Below are 19,466 nucleotides of genomic sequence, written 5' to 3'. Positions count from 1 at the left end.
TTCCAATTAAACCTGTTGGATTATAATCTGGTGTTGTGTGATTTGTAACATAGTTAAAGAGAATTTTCAATTCGTTCGTTGCAGATCAGTTTCGATGGATGGACCAGAAATTATTACCAATCCTGATTAGCCCTAGAGAAATTCATGGTGAACTACAGCAGTTCATGAGAAGGAACAACCACAGGGCTGTTAGGCCAGAGAAATCCAGGATTCTGATCAAGTCATAGTGATCCAGCTCAAAGTCAGGTTGCTGTGTGACATGTACAGAATTTGCATGTCAGTGGTGATTCCCTTGTTGTTCCAAGCGGTGGAGCTTGTGACCTTGGGAGATACATTCAAAGAAGCCTTAATGAGCTGCTCTTGTACATTGTGTGGATAGTATTACACACTGCCGCCATTGTGCATCACTGACATAAGGCGGTGATGCTTCTTCCTGAATGGTGTGGAGCTTCTTGAATGTTAGTGGGGCTGCAAATAGGCAAGCCTCTCACTCTTCACTTGTGCCTTGTAGTTGCTGGATAAGCTATAGGGAGTATTCACTGCAGAATTCAACACCTTTGAGCTGCCATTGTAAGCCTGACTCTAACCATAATGGCTTTTGCAGTTCAGTTTCTGGTCACTGTTGACACATAAAAAGGAAGGAATCATTGATGGCCTTTGAAATGGAAAAGGAAGTGGGATATTGGGTTGCAGAGTGCAAAAAGAATAAGACAAGGTTTAATTTAGGAAGGAGGATTGGAAACTGATTTCTAAAATCTCACCTGTGCAAACAGTCAGCTCTCATGTTGTGCTGAAATAGTATGTCGGACCGAAAAAACTGAGAACAGGACCCGTCACTGCTACTCTTCAGGATTGTTAGGCTTGTGCAATAACTAGTCAAGGATCTCAACAAATGTTCAGTTATCGCACTCCTCATTGACAAGGGCTTATGCCCGAAACGTTGATTCTCCTGTTCCTTGGATGCTGCCTGACCTGCTGTGCTTTTCCAGCAACACATTTTCAGTTCTGTGTGCAGAAGCAAGCGTGGTGACATGACTCAGTAGTTCAGAAATGCAGCCTCTACCCTGTCCCACTTTCAGACTACAGGGTACAATGAACACAGACACAGCTCTGGAACCATTCCTCAAAGAATGTTGTGAGAACCGAGCCAGTCTAGTTTCTAGTCCCGAGGGATTATAGTGAAATCTAATCTGACCCATTATCCAGATACAAAGACAACTCCCCTAGCCCAGTTACCCATCCTCAGCAGGATACAGTGAGAAGTGACCAGCCCAGTGTCTACTCCCCAGGAGCATGCAGTGCAATCAGACCCAGAGTCTAGATTCGAGTGGATACAGTGAACCAACAAACTATCTACATGCAGGGATACGGAGAGAACGAATCCAGTCTAGTACCCAGTCCCCAAGCAATACTGTTAGAACTGATTCAGCCCACTCTCTCTCCCCACAGGATAATGAGAACTGACTCAGTCCAGTGTCCACTGAGCAGCAGGATACACTATGAACTGACCAGTACAGTGTCCAATCTCTAGGGGGATAAAGTGAAAATTGACACAATCCAACTCTGGAAGGAAACAGAGAAGACTGACCATCCTACTGCCAGATCTGTTGGGGGGGAATATAGTGAGAATTGAGTCAGCCAAGGGTCCAGCTCTGGATAGATAGAGAAAGGACTGACCACTGTTGTGTCCAGTTCTGAGGGGATACAGTGAGCACTGACCCAGACAAATGTCTAGTGCCTAATGGTGCCGCATTGTCCATTTCAGGAATCTTTGCTCTGACATTTTTCGATCCTGAGTCCACATATTGGAAAAGGATATGCAGCTTCTTCACCATTGAAGGCCAGGATGGGTTTTCCTTTCAGGTATCCAGGATTCCCACTCCGTCTCTTTGCTGGTATACTTTCCGTCATCTAATCACAAATGAGAAACATGACAGTTCAGTCCTTTGATAAATCACATCTGACAAAGTCTGCCAAATCTCACTCAGGATTAAATCAAACCCACAAATGCTGCACTGCAACAAGAGTTATCTGTACTATAACCAGCACTGTAATATACATAAGGACATAAGAACTCGGAGTAGGAGTGGGCAATTCAGCTCAAGTTTCCTCCATCTTTTGATATGATCATGGTTGACCTAATCTTGGCCTCAACTCCACTTCCCTACTTGCTCTCCATAGCCCTTCAACTCGTAACTTATTAATAATTTGTCTATCTACTCATTAAATTTACTCAATGTCTCAGTATCCCCAACACTAAGGAGTCGTGAATTTTACAGATTCACCACCCTGGAGCCTGACGTCAGTGGTAGGGAAGCTACTGGAGAAGATACTAAAGGTTAGGAAAATGGGCTTATCAGTGATCAGCAGCATGGTTTTGTGCAGGGAAGGTAATGTCTTACAAACCTAATAGAATTCTTTGAAGAGATGACAAAGTTGATTGATGAGGGAGGAGATCTGGATGTCGTACACATGGACTTTAGTAAGGCATTTAAGTAAGGTTCTCCATGGTAGGCTGATGAAAATGGTGAAGTCGCATGGGGTCCAGGCTGTTCTAGTTAGATAGATAGAGAACTGGTTGAGCAACAGGAGACAGAGTAGTAGTGGAAGGGAGCTTCTCAAAATAGAGACCTGTGACCAGTGGTCCCACAAGGATCCATGCTGGGACCACTGTTGTTTGTGATATACAGAAATGATTTGGAGGAAGGTGTCAGTTGCCTCATTAGCAAGTTTGCAGATGACACTAAGGTTGGTGGAGTAGCAGATAGTGAAGGGGACTGTCAGACAATACAGCAGAATACAGATAAATTGGAGAGTTGGGCAGAGAAACGGCAGATGCAGTTCAATCCGGACAAAAGCGAAGTACTGCATTTTGGAAGATGCAATTCCAGAGCGAACTATGCATTAAATAGAAATGTCCTGGGGAAAATTGATGCACAGAGAGATCTGGGTGGTCAGATCCATTGTTCCCTGAAGGTGGCAATGCAGGTCAGTGGAGTGGTCAAGAAGGTATACGGCATGCTTTTCTTCATCGGGGAAATTGAGTACAAGAGTTGGCAGGTCATGTTACAGTTGTATAAGACCTTGGTTCATTTGGAATACTGCGTACAGTTCTGGTCACCACATTACCAAAAGGATGTGAATGCTTTGGAGAAGGTGCAGAGGAGGTTCACCAGGATGTTGCCTGGTATGGAAGGTGCTAGCTATGAGGAGAGGTTGAGTAGATAAAGATTATTTTCATTGGAAAGAAGGAGGTTGAGGGGAGACCTGATTGAGGCCTACAAAATCATGAGAGTTGTAGACAGGGTGGATAGCAAAAAACTTTTTCCCAGAGTGGAGGACTCAATTCCTATGGTTCACGAGTTCAAAGTGAGAGGGAAAACGTTTACAGGAGATATATGTGATGGGTGCCTGGAATACACTGCCAATGGAGGTAGTCGGGGCAGGAACAATAGCTTCATTTAAGATGTATCTAGACAGATACATGAATAGGCAGGGAGCAAAGGGATACAGATCCTTAGAAAATAGGCTGCAGATTTAGATAGAGGATATGGATCGGCACAGGCTTGGAGGGCTGAATGGCCTGATCCTGTGCTGTAATGTTCTTTGTTATTTGTGTGGCAACGGTCTGGCATATGAAGTCATCCATTTTGGTAGGAATAACAGTAAAAAGGACTATCATATGCTGCTGTGCAGAGGGACCTGGGTGCCCTTGTGCAAGAATCACAGATGTTTGGTCTGCAGGTACAACAGGTAATTAAATAGGCAAATGGAATTTTGTCCTTCATTGCTAAAGGCATTCAGTTTAAAAACAGGGAGGTTATGTTGCAGCTGGATAGGATGCTGGTGACGCCACACCTGGAGTACTGCCTGCAGTTTTGGCCTCCTTACTTGAGAAACGATATACTGGCATGGCAGGGGGTGGGGGGAAGGAGTTCACTAGGTTAATTCAGGAGTTGAGAATGTTGGCTTACAAGGAAAGATTGAATAGACTGGAATTATACTCGCTGGAATTTAGAAGAATGAGGGGTATCTTATGGAAACATATAAATAATGAAGGAAATAGGTAAGGTAGAGGTAGAGAGGATGTTTCCACTGGCAGGTGAACCTAGAATAAGAGGGCATAGCTTCAAAATTAGGGGGAGCAGATTTAGGACTGAATTGAGAAGGAACTTCTTCACCCAGAGGGTTGTGAATATGTGGAATTCCCTGCCAAGTGGAGTAGTTGAAGCTTCCTGATTAAATGCTTTTAAAGCTAAGATAGATACTTTTTTGAACAGTAAAGGAATTAAGGGTTATGGAGAGAGGGCAGGTAAGTGGAGCTGAGGCCATGGAAAGATCAGCTATGATCATGTTGAATGGCGGAGTGGGCTTAAAGGGCCAGATGGCTACTCCCACTCCTAGTTCTTCTGTAATAAAGCACAGGACCCATGCACATTGTCTCTCACTGTAACCGTGAATTCTGGTCCACTGTGATCAAAAGCTAATGCCAACTTCTACTGTTGCACTGTGGAAAATACAATGTACTTCTACCTACATACAGCCATTTTCTGCTTCTGCTCATTACCTTGCACATCCTTCCCGTTCAGTTAGAGAGGCAATGGCATAGTGGCAATGTCACTGAACCAGGAACCTAGTGCCCAAGCAACCACTGTCAATAACAAAAAACACCTTATTCACAATGTCTTTAAGGCAAAGAAGTCTGCCATTCTTACATGTGACTCCAGACCCAAAGAAATGTGGTTCAACATTCGTAACCATATTTAACCTAACAAGTGAATCAGTCATATTAAACCACTTTTAAGTCCAAACAGAAAAAAAAGCCTAGACGGCAACACAGTCCTTTTGATCCTGCAAAGCGCTCTTTGCTGATATCTGACAGCTGATGCCAATATTAAGAGAGCTGCCCAACAGACTGGTCTGTCATAGTCATACACAGAAACACACCATACTGTCCCAGACAGCACTATCATTGTTCCTGGGTAAATCCTGTCTCACCAGAGCTGCACGCTTAATCTACTCAACCTCTCCTCATAGTGGTATAGTTAGGAATGGGGAGACCTGAAAAGTGAAAGGTAAGTGGTTTAGACGGGATTTGACGAAAACTGTTTTCACCCAGAGGGTGAAATGCTCTACCTGGAAGAGTAGTTGAGGTGGAATCCCTCACAATATCTTAAAAAGTACTTGGATGAGCACTTGATGTGTAATCATATTCAAAGCTATCGATCTAGTGTGGGAAGGTCGGATGACTGTAGATCATGGTATATTTTGGGTGATAGAGACTTGATCTGCCATGTCCCTCTTCAATACTATATGATTCTATGATCCATCACAAAGAGAGCATCGGTAACACCATAACTGAGTTGGCTGATTCCTAAATAGCATAGTTCCCAGACTAATTCTGTGTTGAGGAAAATAACAACAGCTAAGAATCTATTTTGACCTTGTCCTCAGTAATCTACTTGGAGCAGATGTACTCCTCCATTACAGTACAGAGTATTGGACCTAGCATTACTCTTACACTATCCCAATCATAACAGCCTGCCATCCAGAGAGTTTATTAAGAGGTGACCACTACACAGTCCTTGTGGAAATCAAATCCCATTTTCCCACACTAAGTCCACAGCTTTGAATGTAATGACGCATCGAATGTTCATCCAAGTACTTGTAAAATGTTGCGAGCTTTCCCACCTCAACTATCCTCCCAAACAGTGCATTCCAGAACTCCACCATCCTCTGGGTGAAAATGTTTTTCCTCAAATCCCCTTTAAACCTCCTGCCTTTCACTTTAAAATTATATCTCCTTGTTACTAACCTTTCAATTAAGGGAAACAGCTGATTTTTATTCACCCTGCCCATGCCCCTCATAATCTTACACACTGAATGTGCAAGCTCCACATATAACCCCATCGACAGTATGGTGGATCCCAGCCCAATGGGGTAAAAGAAGTGGGGACGTTAGTTAACGATTGTAGATGTAGCACCATTTACGACTCCTCAGGTACTGAAGCAGGTTTGGCAAGACCTGGAAAATACCTATGCTCAGCCTGTTAAATAGAAAGTAACATTTGTACCACACAGGTGCTAAGTAATGACCATCTCAAACAAGAGAAAATATTCCAGCCGAAGGCGCTATAAAGCTGCTGGAATACAGTTTTGCTTCTGTACTCAAATCCCTTTGATATGAAGGCCAACATATTACTTCCCTTGCAACACCTGCACACCAATTTATAGTGAGCGATGGTCAAGGCCATCTCAATCCCTTTGGACATCTGCACTTTACAGTCTCTCATCATGTAAGAAATACTCCGCCTTTCTGTATTTTTCAACTGAAATATCTTCACACTTACCTGACATCATATTCCATCTGATGTATTCTATTGCATTCAATTGGCTGGTCCAAGTCCTTTCAGAGAATCATAGAATCTCTACAGTGTGGAAACAGGCCCTTCAGCCCAACAAGATCACACTGACCCTCCGAAGAGTAACCCATCCAGACCCATTCACCTACATTTAACCCGACTAATGCACCCCAACTTACACATCCCTGAACACAACAAACAATTTAGCATGGCCAATTCACCTAACCTGCACATCTTTGGACTGTGGAGGAAACCGAGGCACCCAGAGGAAACCCATGCAGACACGGGGATAATGTGCAAACTCTACACTGACAGTCGCCTGAGGTTGGAATTGAACCCGGGTCCCCTGGTACTGTGAGGCCGCAGTGCTAACCACTGAGCCATCGTGCTGCCCTTTGTTGCATCCTCCTTACAAGTGTCCCCAGTTTGGTGTGATCAGACATATTGGTCCCCACATCCAAATCATTTATTATGAACAGTTCTGGACCTAGCACTACACTTACACAAGCAAATAGTTAACAGCCTGCCACCCAGAAAAATTATCGTAATTAAGAGGAGACCAGTATGGGCTGTTAACAGAAAACTGCACTGTACTGTAACAGGAAACTCATATAAACTCTCTATCACTGAACTATAAAAGGAGACCCATGCAGACTATTTCTTCTGGAAAAGGAGACCCCTGTGCAGTCTCCCCCAATAAAATAGGAGACAAGTAGACAGTAAACTGCAGTATAAAGTTCCTGTACAGTGTAGTGTAACAATGTTTTTTTTTCTTCATTCATGGAACGTGAAAGTTGCTGGCCAGACTAGCATTTACTGCCAACCCCTAGTTGCCCTTGAGATGATGGTAGTGACCTGCCTTCTTCAACTTGTCAACACAAATCTCGATATTTTCCAGGTTTTTGCTGTATTTGTGCAGATACTGCTTCAGCAATTGAGCCTTGAGTGGTGCTGAACATTGCGCAATCATCAACAAACATCCCCACTTACAACCTTATTGACTTTCTGATTGTCGAAAGGTCACTGATGAAACACTCTGACAATTCTTTGATTCTAAGTTGGCTCCGCCGAGGACATGATCCCGAGGGGCTCCTGTTGAGATGACTGTCCAAGAAACATAACCATCTTCCTTTATGTTAGGTGAGACCTCAGTGAGCAAAGAGTTTTCTTGCTGACTCCCACTGACTTTAGGTTTACTCGGTCTCCTTTATGCCACTCAGTAAAATGTGGTCTTGATGTCAAAAGTGATCATTCTCACCTTACCTCTAGAATTTAGCTCTTCTGTACATGCTTGAACTAAGGCTGTAATGAGTCCCAAGAGCTGACTTGCCTGAGTGGACCTCAACCTGAATATTATGGAGCAGTTTCTTCATAAGAAAATGCTGCATCATAGAGCTGTTGATGACACCTTTTTATCACTTTACTGATAATAGAAAATCAACCCATAGAGTGGTGATTGGTCAGGTTAAATTTATCCTTGTTGCTTTTCAGTTTAACCTTGGAAGAATCCAGAACTTATACCTACCCTTAGGAAGAAAACATTAAATCTCTGCTGGATCTTGGAGACAGAGAAGGAGACATTAGTGAAGCGAAAGGCTGCTTTGGCACCAACGATCCCTTCATTTCCATCATGCATGATGTGATAGGTCACCTGATAGAAACAGTAGTTTTCAGTCAGTAGAATGCAATATAATAACAACAATTCACATTTCTAAAGCATATTTTGTGTAGTAAATATCCCCAAAATTTCACAGGAATCATATTGAGGAACAATTGACATGGAGAGACAGAAAGTGACAATTAGAGACAGGGGATGGAAAATACGATCCAAAAGGAAGCACTAAGGAATATATTCAAGGAGGAAAGAGAGTTGGAGCACTTTACATATCCAGGCAGAGAAAGGGTTGCCACCAACACCAAGATGAGGGAAATCAATTATCAACCAGGGGCCAGAGCTGATGGAGAGCTGCAAAGACCTCAAATGGCTGCAGAGCTTGAATTTGGAACTTAGAACAGTAGAGCACAGTACAAGTCTTTTGGCCCTCGATGTTTTCCCAATCTTTTATCCTACTCTAAGATCAAACTAACCTACATACCCTAATTTTGCTGTCATCCATGTGCCTATCCAAGAGTCACTTAAATGTCCCTAATGTATCTGACCGCTGGCAGCGCATTCCACGCACCCACCACTCTCTATGTAAAGAACCTACCTCTGACATCTCTGCTAAACCTTCCTCCGATTACCTTAAAATTATGCCTCCTCATGATAGCCATTTCCATCCTGGGAAAACGTCTCTGGCTATCCATGCCTCTCATCATCCTGTACATCTCTATCAGGTCACCTCTTATCCTTCTTCACTCCAATGAGAAAACCCCTAGCTTCCTCAACCTTTCTTCATAAGACCCTGCCCTCCAGTCCAGACAGCATCCTGGTAAATCTCCTCTGCACCCTCTTCAAAGCTTCTACATCCTTCCTATAATGAGGTGACTAGAACTGAACCAGAATTTACAGGAACAGGCAGGAACAAGGTCACACAGGAAACAGGGATGGGATCTGAAGTTAACAAAGGGGTTAGAGAGATTGCAGTAAATGAGAAACTCAATGGGTGTGTGGAGTTTGAAACAAAGTTGACATCCTCAGTTAACAAGCTGCCAGGCCAGCACAGTTTATCTGGCACTGTTTTTGTTTCAGCCCTCCAGCAGTATCTGCAAGATATGGCTTTTGTGTTGTGGTGGAATCAATCAGCTTGTGGAGGTAATTGAAAATGGGGATGATTCTTGAAGATAGCAATTATAGGACAGAAGGAGGATTGAGACAGAGAAGGATGACACAAGGAGAAGATTTGGAACCATGTTTAACAACTAGCAGCTGGGAGAGGTTAAGGAGATAGACAGGGACAAGGGCTGAAGGAATGTGACAGAGGGTTAACTATTAAAGATGACAAAGACTTATAGAATTGAGACAGGTTGCAGCAACAAGAATGCACAACTCCATGGTGGGATTTAAATACACACTTCACAGTGCTTTCAGCTAGCAGAGCAACGATAGATCAGCCACACTTACTGTGAATCAGGATAGAGTAGTGAGGGTTTGGTACAGAATGTAGCAGATTACTCAAGAATGTAGCACACAAGCTCTATGTTTTGCAAAGGCAATTGGGAATGAGGACTACATTTGAGAAGGAGTAAACAGAAGAAAGCTACAAATGGACTGTTTAGTTTGGAAGAAAAAGCAGCAAATGTAATCGAATCAGATGTGTAGAAAGGAGAGCTTCAGAGCCTTTAGAACTGGACATCAATGCAAACAAATCATTAAGACATGTGCTGGCAAAAGAGCAAATTGCTGGAGAATTTATTAATTCTATTTAAAATTTGCCATTTCCCACAGGTGAGAATGGCAGATGTACTGTTTTGCATCACCAACTTCGCAAAGTTCCATACACATTATTGTGAATAAAGATTTAGACAGATTATAGAATATTAGAATATAACAACATAGAACATTACAGCACAGTACAGACCCTTCGGCCCTTGATGTTGCGCTGACCTGCGGAACCAATCCGAAGCCCATCTATCCAACGCTATTTCATTTTCATCTATATGTTTATCCAATGAACATTTAAATGCCCTTAAACTTGGGAGTATACTCCTGTTGCAGGCAGTGTGTTCCACACACCGAATACGCTGAGCAAAGAAACTACCTCCGACATCTGTCCTATATCTCTCACCTCTCAATTTAAAGCTACGTCCCCTCGTACTAGCCATCACTTTCCGAGGAAAAAGGCTGTCACTATCCACCCTCTGATCATCTTATATGTCTCAATTAAGTTACCTCTCAAACATCTTTCTCACAAGAACAGCCTCAAGTCCCTCAGCCTTTCTTCATACGACCTTCCCTCCATACCAGGCAATATCCTGGTAAATCTCCTTTGAACCCTTTCCAATACCTCCACATGCTTCATATAATGCAGTGACCAAAACTGTACGCAATACTCCATGTGTGGTCGCACCAAAGTTTTGTACAGCTGCATCATGACTCGTGGTTCTGAAACTTAATCCCTCTACCAATAAAAGCTAACACACTGGAAACCTTCTTAACAAGGAGAAAGTGAGGACTACAAATGCTGGAGACCAGAGTTGAAAAATGTGATGCTGGAAAAACACAGCAGACCAGGCAACATCCGAGGAGCAGAAGAATCGACGTTTCGGGCATACTACAAACCGACCGACTCCCACAGCAACCTAGATTACGCCTCCTCCCACCCTGCCCCCTGTAAAAACGCCATCCCACATTCCCAATTCCTTCGACTCCGCCGCATCTGCTCCCAGGAGGACCAATTCCACGGCCGAACAACCCAAATGGCCTCCTTCTTCAAAGACCACAATTTCCCCTCCGACGTGGTCGACGATGCTCTCCACCGCATCTCCTCCACTTCCCGCACCTCAGCCCTTGAATCCCACCCCTTCAATCGCCACCAGGACAGAACCCCACTGGTCCTCACCTTCCACCCCACCAACCCCCAGATACATCGTATCATCCTCTGTCATTTCCGCCACCTCCAAACAGACCCCACCACCAGAGATATATTCCCCTCCCCACCCCTATCAGCGTTCCGGAGAGACCACTCCCTCCGCGACTCCGTCAGGTCCACACCCTCTACCAACCCAACCTCCACTCCCGGCACCTTCCCCTGCAACCGCAAGAAGTGCAAAACTTACGCCCACACCTCCCCCCTCACCTCCCTTCAAGGCTGAAACTTTATTGCTGGAACAGCACAGCAGGTCAGGCAGCATCCAGGGAACAGGAGATTCGACGTTTCGGGCACAGGCCCTTCTTTCCTGAAGAAGGGCCTGTGCCCGAAACGTCGAATCTCCTGTTCCCTGGATGCTGCCTGACCTGCTGTGCTGTTCCAGCAATAAAGTTTCAACTTTGATCTCCAGCATCTGCAGACCTCACTTTCTCCCTTCAAGGCCCCAATGGATCCTTCCATATCTGTCGCAAATTCACCTGCACCTCCACACACATCATTTACTGTATCCGTTGCACCCGACGTGGTCTCCTCTACATTGGGGAGACAGGCCGCGTACTTGCCGAACGTTTCAGGGAACACCTCTGGGACACCCGCAACAACCAACCCAACCGTCCTGTGGCTGAACACTTTAAATCCCCCTCCCACTCCGCCAAGGACATGCAGGTCCTTGGCCTCCTCCATCGCCAGACCCTGACCACACGACGCCTGGAGGAAGAGCGCCTCATCTTCCGCCTAGGATCCCTCCAACCACACAGGATGAAAGTAGATTTCTCCAGCTTCCTCATTTCCCCTCGCCCCATCTTTTCTCAGTCCCAACCTCCGGATTCAGCACTGCCCTCTTGACCTGCAATCTTCTTCCTGACCTCTCCGTCCCCACCCCCTCTCCGACCTATCACCCTCACCCTCACCTCCTTCCACCTATCGTATTCCCAACACCCCTCCCCCAAATCTCCCCCCCCCCCCCCACCTTTTCTCTCAGCCCGCCTGGCACACCAGCCTCAATCCTGAAGAACAGCTTGAAACGTCGATTCTCCTGGTCTTCGGATGCTGCCTGGCCTGTGTTTTTCCAGCATCATATTTTTCAACCTTCTTAACAACCCTATCAACCTGGATGGCAACTTTCAGGGATTCATGCCCATGGACACCAAGATCTCTCTGCTCACCTACACAACGAAGAATCTTACCATTAGCCCAGTACACTTTATTCCTTCCAAAGTGAATCAGCTTATACTTTTCTGCATTAAACTCTATTTGCCACCTCTCAGCCCAGCTCTGCAGCATATGTATATTCCTCTGTAACCTGCAACATCCTTCAGCATCATCCACAACTCCATCAACCTTAGTGTCATCGACAAATTTACTAACCCATCCTTCTAAGCCTTTAACAAGGTCATTTATAAAAATGACAAACAGCAGTGGCCCCAAAACAGATCCTTGCAATAATAACTGAACTCCAGGATAAACATTTCCCAGCAAACACCACCCTCTGTCTTCTTTCAGATGGCCAATTTATGATCCAAAGCACTAAATCAGCCTCAATGCCATGCCTCTGCAAAAGCCTACCGTGGGGAACCTTATCAAATGCCTTACTGAAATCCATATACACCACATCAACTATTTTACACTCATCCACCTGTTTGGTCAAAGAACCCGGTAAGGTTTGTGAGGCACGACCTATCCCACAAAACCGCGTTGACTATCCCTAATCAGTTTATTCCTTTCTAGATGATTATAAATTCTATCTCTTCTCACCTATTCCAACACTTTACCCACAACCGAAGTAAGGCTTACTGGTCTATAATTAACGGGGTTGTCTCTACTCCTCTTCTTAAACAAGGGGACATTTGCTATCCTCCAGTCTTCTGGCGTTATTCCTGTACATACAATGACTACATAAAGATCAAAGCTAAAGGCACAGCAATCTCCTCCCTGGCCTCCCAAAGAATTGTAGGATAAATCACATCCAGGGGATTTATCTATTTTCAAACTTTCCTGAAGTGCTAACAACCCCTCTTTGTAAAACACAATCTCATCTAGTCTAGTAGCCTATATGTCATATTCCCCTTGACAACATTGTCTGTTTTCAGTGTCAATACTGACAAAAAATATTCATTTAGCACTTCCCCTAATTCTTTGGGCTCCATGTACAACTTCCCACTACTAACCTTGATTAGCCCTAAACTTACTCCAGTCATTCTTTTATTCCTGATATATGGATAGAAAGCTTTAGGGTTTTCCTTGATCCTACCTGGCAACGACTTCTCATTTCTCTTCCTGGCTCTTCTTAGCTCTCTTTTTAGGTCCTTCCTGGCTAACTGTAACTCTCAAGCACCCTAACTGAGACTTCACGGCTCATCCTAACATAAGCCTTCTTCTCCCTCTTCACAAGAGATTCAACTTCTTTAGTAAACCAAGGCTCCTTCCCTCGACCACTTCCTCTCTGCCTGACAAGTACATACTTATCAAGGACACACAGTAGTTGTTCCTTGAGTATGCTTCACATTTCAATTGTGCCCATCCTCTGCAGTTTCCTTCCCCATCCTGTGCATCCTGAACCTTTCCTAATCACATCATAATTGCCTTTCACCCAGCAATAACTCTTTCCCTGTCCCTTTTCATCGCTAAAGGAAACATAACCAAATTGTGGTTGCTATCACCAAAGTGCTCACCTACCTCCAAATCTAACATCTGGCCAGGTTCACTACCCAGTACCAAATACAATGTGGCCTTGCCCCTTGTTGGCTTGTCCACATACTGTGTCAAGAAACCATCCTGTACATGTTGGACAAAAGCTGACCCATCTGAAGTACTCAAACTATAGTATTTCCAGTCAATATTTGGAAAGTTAAAGTCCCTTTTAACAACCACCCTGTTGCTCTCGCTCCTACCCAGAATTATCTTTGCTATCATTTCCTCTACATCTCTGGAACTATTCAGAGGCCTATAAAAAACTCCCAACAGGGTGACCTTTCCTTTCCTGTTTCTAATCTCAGCTCATACTACCTCAGTCGATGAGTCCTCAAACATCTAGATGAGGGAAGCAACGTAATATCTCCACATTTGCAGATAATTCAAAGCTAAGTGGGAGGGTGAGTTTGGAAGGGGATGCAGAGATGTTCATTGATTTGCACACTTGAATGAGTGGGCAAATGCATTGCAGATGATGTATAATGGCAGCAAATAAAATGAAGGCAGATCGTCATTGTTCGATGGCGGTAACTTGGGAAAGGGGAAAGGTGCAGTAAGATCTAGGTGTCCACATATACCAGTTGATGAAAGTAAGCATACAGATCAAATGGATGGTGAAAAAGGCAAATTGTATGTTAGCCTTCATAGTGAGACAATTCAAGTCGAGGAGGAGGAATGTCTTGCTGCAATTTTATAGGGACCTTGCTGAGACCACATATGGAGTATTATGCGCAGTTTGATTTTTTCAGTGCAGGAACGATGCTCCAGTTACGCATTGAATGGAGCATTGATTTACCAGACTGATTCCTGGAACAGGACTGTGTATAACGATGGGTTGGAGCCAGTGTTTTGAAGAATGAGGAAGGGATCTATTCAGAATCTACAAAATTACAAAAGAACTAGATAAGGTAAACACAGACAACTGGATATTTAAGAACCAGGGGTCACAGTCTAAGGAAACATGGTATTCCATTTAGGATTGCGATGAGAGGAAATTTCCTCACTCAAAGAGTGGTGAACCTGTGCCACAGAAAGTGATTTAAGACAAAACATTGAATATCTTTCAGGAAATAGTTATAGAAAGTTCTTGAGGCTAAGTCGAAACAGAATATTGAGTTGGATGATCAGCTGTGAACATATTGAATTGTGGAGCAGTCTGAAAAGGCCAAATGGCCTATTCCAGCTCCTATCCTCTATATATGGTCACCACTCTCTCAGAACCCAGCAACTAGCATCTTACTGTAAAAGCTGGCACATTCCAATCTTCAGATAGACCAAAATCAAATAACTAGAACGTTTAAAGCTGGAATCAAATAATAATGTGGCGCAGGCTCACAGTATAAAGCTGTTTCATGGACGAGTGAACCCAGTACCTTGATCATAAATGTGGATCGACTGCTGCTGTGGAACCACAACCACAGGATTGGCACTGTGAATTGATAGGCCAGGAAGAGTAGGTTCAGTCTTCCAGATTCTAAAGTTGAAGCAAAGATCATGCGAAATGAATGTAAATGTGCTCTAAGGTGAGTGCACCTCCTCACAGACTGACTGTTCAGGCTCAGCTGTGCTGCACCTTGCAGTCAAACAGCTGACCGGAACTCCTTCAGTCATGCTTCCTTTCTCTCTGCTTACTCACAGTGGCATACCCTACGGGACCTGCTGAGTTGTCACACCACGGAGAACTGTGCATTTATCAAATCCCTTCTTGGGCCTTAACTCTTACCTCTGACACCACATTCTTGCACATGTTGTTCGACACCCACGGTGGTAGCACACTTTCATTGCCAACTGAAATTTGAACCTGCAAACCGAGAAAAGAATCGAGAGTGTAATACTGACTTTGGTATTCACTCACACCCCCAGGCACTAATGAGTGATCAGACATAAGTTTCAGCAAAGCAAGAACCAAGTACAGAATATAACTGAGGTTAGATACAGACTGAAACTCTATCCACACAAAATCCCCATCAAACATTCTAAGCGCATTTAAAGATCACTCTATACTGTCCCCCATCAATCAATCAATCCCAGAGGACATATAACACAACTTTAGGATTAAAGCTAAGCTGTTTTTACAATGTCTAAGCGAACATTCCTAAGATTGGAAGAGCACTGAATTAAACGCGAGTAAAGCTCTGCCTACTCAATCCCATTGAACATGGACAGTGGTTGGCAATATGAAAGTAGTGCAGCAGTAATCCACACGCAGGGATGGAATTTACATTCAATTCATTAATCTATTCTGGAAAAAGTGCCTGCCTTATTCCCAATGGTCCGATCCTAATTGAATTATCATAAAAGCTCATCTGGTTCACCAATTGCCACATGCATAAAAGGATGGCAACAAGGTTGAGATTGCCAATGAATCCCAAGAATGGACAATTTAGAAAAAGACTTGCAGACACAGAACAGGGTTAGAAACAACAAAAAAGTACATTTCTGGGCACAGCAGAAAGAAAGATAAAAGAGAAAGGGAAGGGAAGAAAGGGTGAAAGAGAGACAGCAATCAGAAAAACAGTGAAATAGTGAAAGTGAGAGGGAGAGATGAGTCACAGGAAGAGATAAAGAAATAAAAAAAAAGAAAAATAGGTGAGATAAGAGACAGTGGCAGGAAGGGAGACAGAAGCTGGTGTACAAAGGCTACACTGAGGGAGATATGAAGTGAATGAGAGATACAGGCAGGCACAGAGTGACATACAGAAAGACAGAAACAGACAGATCAAGTGAGATGGAAAGGTCGCGTAACACAGTCACATAGACGAAGGGACACACAGCAAGAGAGAAACAGAGGGACACACACAGGGAACAAGAGAGCAAGAGACAGAAAAAAAGGGAGAACGGAGAATGAAGAGAAACAGACTGAGTAAGGGATGCACACATAGAGGGGGAAGGGCTGCAGGGAATGGATTGTGGGCTACAGGGAATGGCAAGGGAGCACTCAGACGGAGGAGGCAGCGCAGAGAGCTGAGGCGCAGATAGACATGGAAGATATGGGGGAAAACAGAGAAGAGGAAATGTTACGAAGGTGTAGGTGTGTACTGTAACTTTAAGAGAGAGTGAAAGCTACCAAGGACTGACTGAAAGCACAGAGTGTGCTGAACAATTTAAAAATAGAACATTTATTGTGAAACAAATAGCTGGAGCTGCGTTGCCATGGTACACAACAAATTTGAATTTGACACATTATGCCACAAGATACTAAAATTTTAATTTTTATTGTATCTTGATGTTTTGATGGCATCAAATCAACGAGACGGTCCAATGTTTTTGGGGTAATATAAAATCAGGTATTTTGAACAGTTGGGAAGAACAGCAGAGAACAGCAAAGAGCAGCTAAGCATCAACCGACTGCTAGCAGAATAGCTCTCTGAAAGGTACCTGCCCATAAGGAATCTGTGCAGCAGAAAACCGAAGAAAAGATGACCCAGGAAAATTTACAAAGGAAAATCAACCAAGGAGAATTGACCCAGCTGGTTGGTTTTGAAACGTCATTTTTTTTTGGAAATATTAATTGGAGGTTTTTTATATCAGACCAGCATTGTATAGTGGGAGGTAAAGGATCGTTTTTGGGGAAAGTAGTTGTAAATAGTTGTTGTATAATGTTGTCTTTTGGACTTAAAGAATAAAATTGTTAATTTTTTCTTTAAATAGTGATATTTGGAATAGTTCTTTGTCACTCAAAAATTCATAGATTACGTCATGAGGGGAGCTTTTGCGTGAATCTGGTTTAAATTAGCAGAGGGATTTACTCTGTATCGTAACAAAAAAAAAACAGAGGAAGATGAAACAGAGCGAGGAGGAGATAAGAGAGCGTAACAGAGCGAAGAAGAGGTAACAGAGCGAGGAGGAGGTAACAGAGCGAGGAGGAGGTAACAGAGCGAGGAGGAGGTAACAGACCGAGGAGGTAACAGACCGAGGAGGAGGTAACAGACCGAGGAGGAGGTAACAGACCGAGGAGGAGGTAACAGAGCGAGGAGGAGGTAACAGAGCGAGGAGGAGGTAACAGAGCGAGGAGGAGGTAACAGAGCGAGGAGGAGGTAACAGAGCGAGGAGGAAGTGAGGGAGAGAGGAAGAAGTAACAGAGATCGGACAGAAAGATACATATTAGAATTGAAATCAACAATAAAACTGTTGTAACATGTCAGTGATGGTAATATTTGAGCTTTGCAAGTCTATAAGAAAATGACGAGACAGACATGAAGAAAGAAAGAGAAAGAAAAAGCCAAAGTTCAAGATGAAGCGAAGACCGGCTGTGCTTTATTACTTTCCAGGTTTTAAAACCAATTCTGCCAGTCCATGAACTGTACTTCTTGGTTACCATCTTGAAAATGTAATTAATATTGAAACTTACTGTATGATTTGCTTTTTTGTTCCACAATTGTTGCTTCGTCCCATTCACTTCATTCATCTGGAACATATGTCACCCAAGGACCCATTTTAGGCAATTCATTTGTGAATGTCGAAAGCACTGTCCTTTCACATCAAAATCACTCAGCCTACAACAAGCCTCTGGTGTACTGTACTCTGATCCTCAGAAGGGCCATCACAAAACCCAGGAGTATGTATGTCAGGTACAGAATGCCTCATCACCCTCTTTCGGCTACTCAAAATCTGACAGTTCAGAACCATTCAGGATTATCCAGTGTAATTAACTTTAAAAGTTTGATTAGCATATTGGAAAACTAATGTCTTAACATCACATACTATTATTGTTTACTTGAACCTTTCTATTCCCATGGACCTTTCTTTTATGATACACATTCCAGATTTAAATTCTCAAACAGTACTTACTTTTTCAAGTATCTCCCCGACTTTTTTCTTAGAGGAATCATTATTAGAAACATTTTGCTATTAATTCACTCTTGTACATTTTGCACTCATTCTTCAGACCTTTTCTCCTCCATTAATGTAGCACACACTTTATTATTACTTAAAACCTTTTACATGTTTTAAAATGTTACTGTATTTCCTTCACTTGTTTACAAACAGGAAGCATTTTTATATCCATTTTGCACTTTCTGATCCTTTCCACAGTTTTGCTCTCCTTTTCTCCTTAACTAAGCATGTTGAAATTTTAACTTTTTGGCAGAGTTTGTTTTCTTTTTGAAAACATTTTCAAACATAACATGCACTTTTTCATGCTTGCATGCACTTATGCATTCATCACAATGGTTTCACACTTCTCCATCTTCACTTTTTCTATGCAGTTTTGCAAAATCATCTTTCAAATTTTCACACATTTTTCGTAACCTTTTTTCAATCATACCAAACAGGGAACGGAAGGGTTCGAGACAGAGGGAAGGAGGGAGAGAAAAAATGAGAGAGAGAGACAGAGACAGGCAAAGATGTAGACAGGGTATAAATACGGAAAGAGTGATAGGAAAAGCTAGAGAGAGATTAAAATAGGCAGTGGAGAGAGTGAGCAAAGTTGTGGAAAGAAAGGGAGGAAACAGACAGACAGGGAAAGAGAAAGAAATGGGAGAGAGACAAAAATGGAAAGAGAGAAAAAGACAGGATATGGAAAGAGAAATGAGAGGAAAGAGAAAACAAGGAAAAGAGAGATAGATAAGGAAATAGAGAAAGGGGAAAGGAGATATAAGCAAAATAATAAGAGGATTGAAGAAAGAGGGAAGAAAAGAGTGAGAGAGGCCAGAAAAGAGAGCTGGGGAGAGTCGGGAAAGAAAGAAGTGCAGGTCAGGGAAAAAGAGAGAGGCAGTGAGAGAGAGGGAGGGAAGCAGAGACTAGGGAAGACAGAAGAGGTGTGACACAATCATAATATCACTGGACTAGAAATCCAGATTCCAATGCCAAAGTTCTGGGACGTGGGCTTGATCCCACCAGAATAGGTAGTGAAATGTGAAAGCAATAATATCTGGAATAAAAA

At 43.2% G+C, this 19,466-nt stretch overlaps 1 protein-coding gene across 1 annotated transcript in view; it reads right to left on the bottom strand.

Moving 5' to 3' along the window:
* Nucleotides 1–19,466, bottom strand: part of LOC122544157 (tectonic-3-like) — an 85,499-nt gene that overhangs the window by 18,389 nt on the left and 47,644 nt on the right. The window contains exons 9-13 of the mRNA XM_087980992.1: nucleotides 17,934–17,990; nucleotides 15,306–15,383; nucleotides 7,888–8,013; nucleotides 1,821–1,911; nucleotides 762–864 (exon numbers count right to left, since the gene is read on the bottom strand). Of these exons, the coding sequence (XP_087837118.1) occupies nucleotides 762–864; nucleotides 1,821–1,911; nucleotides 7,888–8,013; nucleotides 15,306–15,383; nucleotides 17,934–17,990 (455 nt within the window). The remainder of the gene's footprint in view (nucleotides 1–761; nucleotides 865–1,820; nucleotides 1,912–7,887; nucleotides 8,014–15,305; nucleotides 15,384–17,933; nucleotides 17,991–19,466) is intronic.

The sequence above is a fragment of the Chiloscyllium plagiosum genome, unplaced genomic scaffold (assembly GCF_037043375.1).
Source record: "Chiloscyllium plagiosum isolate Xiang-an unplaced genomic scaffold, Cpla_swu_hap1 HiC_scaffold_38, whole genome shotgun sequence".
In the NCBI taxonomy this organism is placed as follows: Eukaryota; Metazoa; Chordata; class Chondrichthyes; order Orectolobiformes; family Hemiscylliidae; genus Chiloscyllium; species Chiloscyllium plagiosum.
This window is presented reverse-complemented; position numbering and strand designations above follow the sequence as displayed.